This window comes from Aplysia californica, unplaced genomic scaffold, assembly GCF_000002075.1.
Source record: "Aplysia californica isolate F4 #8 unplaced genomic scaffold, AplCal3.0 scaffold00162, whole genome shotgun sequence".
NCBI classification, from domain to species: Eukaryota; Metazoa; Mollusca; class Gastropoda; order Aplysiida; family Aplysiidae; genus Aplysia; species Aplysia californica.
The window spans coordinates 190,921-194,603 of NW_004797432.1; the positions used below are offsets into that span (position 1 = coordinate 190,921).

Genomic DNA, 3,683 nt, shown 5'->3' on the forward strand with positions numbered 1-3,683 from the left:
GCATAAACATTGTAAAAAGGAAATTATTCATCCTTTGCTTTAGGAGGCGAGTAGGTGAGGAAGGAATGAGTGACTGCACGTTATGTAGAATACGTTATAACAACTTGAGCATGCAAAAAAGGATAGGGCACTTTGTGACATTATTCTGGATCTCTTCACGCCATCTTTCTCACTTTTTCTCTTTCGTTGTCTCTGTCTGTCTGTATGTCTGTCTGTCTGCCTGTCTGTCTGTCTGTCTGTCTGTCTGTCTGTCTGTCTGTCTGTCTGTCTGTCTGTCTGTCTGTCTGTCTGTCTGTCTCTCTCTCTCTCTCTCTCTCTCTCTCTCTCTCTCTCTCTCTCTCTCTCTCTCCCCCCCCCCTATCTCTCTGCCCCCTCTTTCTCTCTCTTTCTTCCTTTCTCCCCCCCCCCTCCACTCTCTCTCTCTCTCTCTCTCTCTCTCTCTCTCTCTCTCTCTCTCTCTCTCTCTCTCTCTCCCCTCTCTCTCTCTCCCCCTCTCTCTCTCCCCTCTTTCTCTCTATTTCTTCCTTGCTCCCCCCCTCTCTCTCTCCCTCTCTATCTCTTTGTCTCTGTATCTGTCTCCCTTTATCTCTCACCCTCATTGTCTGTTTATCTGTCTGTCTGCCCACCCCCTCTCTCTCTATCACCTCACTCTCTACCTCCCCTTCTGCAAACACACACTTACCCATCCAACCCTCTGATAGCTATTAATGAGAAATGTTCCCCTTTGGTTAGCAAATTGTGAGTCACACTTCATCACTCCCCAAAACCGGCAACTGAAATTAAACAGATCACCCTCGACTCAAGTAGAAGTCTCTCAACAATGTGTTCCTTACTTCTTTGAAGTGTCGCGGGACTGAAATTGGTGTTAACATTTCTTAGATACTCGTCTATTTAGGGACGATTGAAGCAGAGCATACATAATTCAGTGGCGCCTTCTGCAGCCTCCGAATCTCCGAATTCAGACAACATAAAAGACATTATGAACACAGCTCCGAGTGACATAAAAACTTAAAAATGGATAACCAGGAATCTGAGTTGACCAAAAGAGGTAAAATTATATGCTTGTCCGCATTTGCAGACATTGCATTAAAGTGATGGAGGTCCTAAACATTTTTTTTTTCAGATATATATACTTAATTCTCTTTCGGAAGAAAAAAACAACAGGTGGATTAGTTCCTTTCCGTATCAAACGAACGAACATAAATTATTTTTATAGGAAAATATTCAATGGAACGTGATTTAACGGGCAGAAAACGTTGGGTGGGGGTGGCGTTCATTCAATAATCAGAAATATCTGATAAGTCGTTCTGGCGTTACATCGCGTTTGAGCAGAAAGATTAGGATATTTGTAAGAAGTCCTGTTTTCTTAGACCTATACAGGAATGATTGTCCTTTGTTATCCAATAGTACTTTCAGAAACCCTATGATGAGTACCGGTAACACGAACTGAACTTTCATATCATTATGTGGTGCTTTCAGGATCGTATAAGTATAAGAGACATTATTAGCCAAAGCACATAAGTATGATAAGGCATTGCGTTAATCACTTGCCAAACGTATATATTTAATGACCCTATAGTTCCAAAGCCTCAGAAATATACACCTCTGTCGACACAGTTTAGATCATTAAGGAGGCGGGCTGTTTAGACCCTGTGCCCAGGCCAACCCAGGCTGTGGTGGCTTCAACGTCCCAGCTGACAGACGGGGATACTCGATTTTGAAAAAAAGGAAAAAAAAAACCCACATGGGAATCAAACTCTGGTCTTCTGCGTGCTACGACGAAACACCTAACTGCTACCCCGCAGACTCCAGTATAAAGTAGGTCTCACCTGCCATGTGGGTATGGCTATTCCACAACCCACGTGCAGCGTCTGTCACTCACGCCTGCGGTACCTCAGAATTACAAAGTTCTATCTGACATTTTTAGCTGTTTTGAGTTACCGTACAAAAACCATGAGGTCAGAAACCAAATAATGTTCCATCTGCTCCGTCAAAGTCTTAAGATTATTCGGAGTCGTTATCAAGATATTCAAAGAACTGCATTTGAAAATGCTTGACATGCTGTGGAACTCAAAATTGTTGACGTCAAATTTATCAAAACTGGGTACAGAACAGATAGAACTTTATAAAACTAAGGTAGCGACTGGTCGCACCATTACTGAGGTTGGAAACAAGCTGAACTGCGAAGCGCGCGACCGCGGTTCTAATTCGGTTCGGGAAATTTTCGGAACGTATCCTGTTTGTTGAGATTTTCCCTGCACAATCTCAATTTTATCTAAGACAACAACGTCCTTTCTTCTTTTATGATTCTAAGATGTGTTAACATGAGCTTACAACCCATGCTTTACCATTTCGAACTACACGTGCTCACTCAGATAATAATTACCCCCTGTATAGACGTGTTTTTCTTTCCGTCAGTGATCTGTTTGTCCACTCCGCTCTTTTCTTTTTCATCCCCACCTTCTCTCTCTTTCTCCGTGTCCGTTCTACTCAATTTGTAAAAGTACTGGATTTAGATATCATCAGCCTCTTTTAAAATATTTTAAAAAACTCCGAATTGAGTTAGAATTTACGACAAGTAGGCAAGATAAAAGCAATTCTTCATAAAGCTTCGACATCAGAGAAGGGATGTTTCTCGCACAGCTTCGTCATCGTCGTTATCATCTGTAGCTTGCTCATTTGTTTCTTCATTTACATCGTCTTCACCGTAAACACCTATGCCATTCAAGGTTTTACTTCCTGTGCCTCTTTTCTCATTGGCATTTGAATCCACGTCGTCGTCCGACTCTTTGCGCATGTTGAAGCTACCTATCCCCATCAGCCTCTCCCCAAAACCTCCGGAAAACCCACCCATTCCACCAGCCATGTTTTTGAGATTCAAGCGACTTCCAGATCCGCTCCCGTGACTTTCTCGCCTTTGCGCGCGATACTTAGCGCTCTGTGTGTGCTGATAATACATGACAAAGTTATTGACCAACACTGGAACTGTAAAACCAATCATGAGTACACCAGAAATGCCTGTTGCGGTGCCAATAAGGTAGCCCCAGTTCGTGACTGGATACATATCGCCATAGCCTACGGTTGTCATGGTGATGACAGCCCACCAGAAGCATTTTGGGATCGAGGAGAAGTCTTCTTGGGTCTCGAACTCCGCGAAGTAAATCAAGGACGAGAAGATTAGCATGCCCACGCATACGAACAGTAGAAGCAACAGCAGGTCCTAGAACAAAAAGAAAAACAAAAGGAAAAGGCTTTTAATTTGTGGACTATTATCGTTCAGATGTGAAATAAAACTCGACATACAAGCCATTTAAATTTCTTTTACTTTACAGAACACAAAAGGAGAAACAAAGATACAGGCCTTTGATATGTGGATTATTGTTCTGATGTGAAATAAAACTTTATATAAAGCCATTTCAATTTCCCATGCTTTACAGAAAGTGAGAACAAATTAATTCTTTAATTTACGCTTCCAGATTTTCATCTGATGTTTGTCTGCGACAAAAGAAGAACAATACAATTATATAATCTAATACATGCACAGTGATTCTCAAACTTGTTGGATTCCCTGAATCCCGTCAGTTTCATACGTGCAATCAACGAACTCCTTCCAGTGGGGCAAACCGAACGCGCAAACACACACAAACAAATATACACACACGCGCACACACACACACACACAA

General features: G+C 42.2%; 1 protein-coding gene across 1 annotated transcript in view; it reads right to left on the minus strand.

The window, feature by feature from the left end:
- Positions 1 to 2,067: 2,067 nt before the first annotated feature.
- Positions 2,068 to 3,683, minus strand: part of LOC101847337 (potassium voltage-gated channel subfamily A member 7) — a 9,360-nt gene continuing 7,744 nt past the window's right edge. The window contains exon 7 of the mRNA XM_035969610.1: positions 2,068 to 3,220. Coding sequence (XP_035825503.1) covers positions 2,618 to 3,220 — 603 coding nt within the window. The 3' untranslated portion in view covers positions 2,068 to 2,617. The remainder of the gene's footprint in view (positions 3,221 to 3,683) is intronic.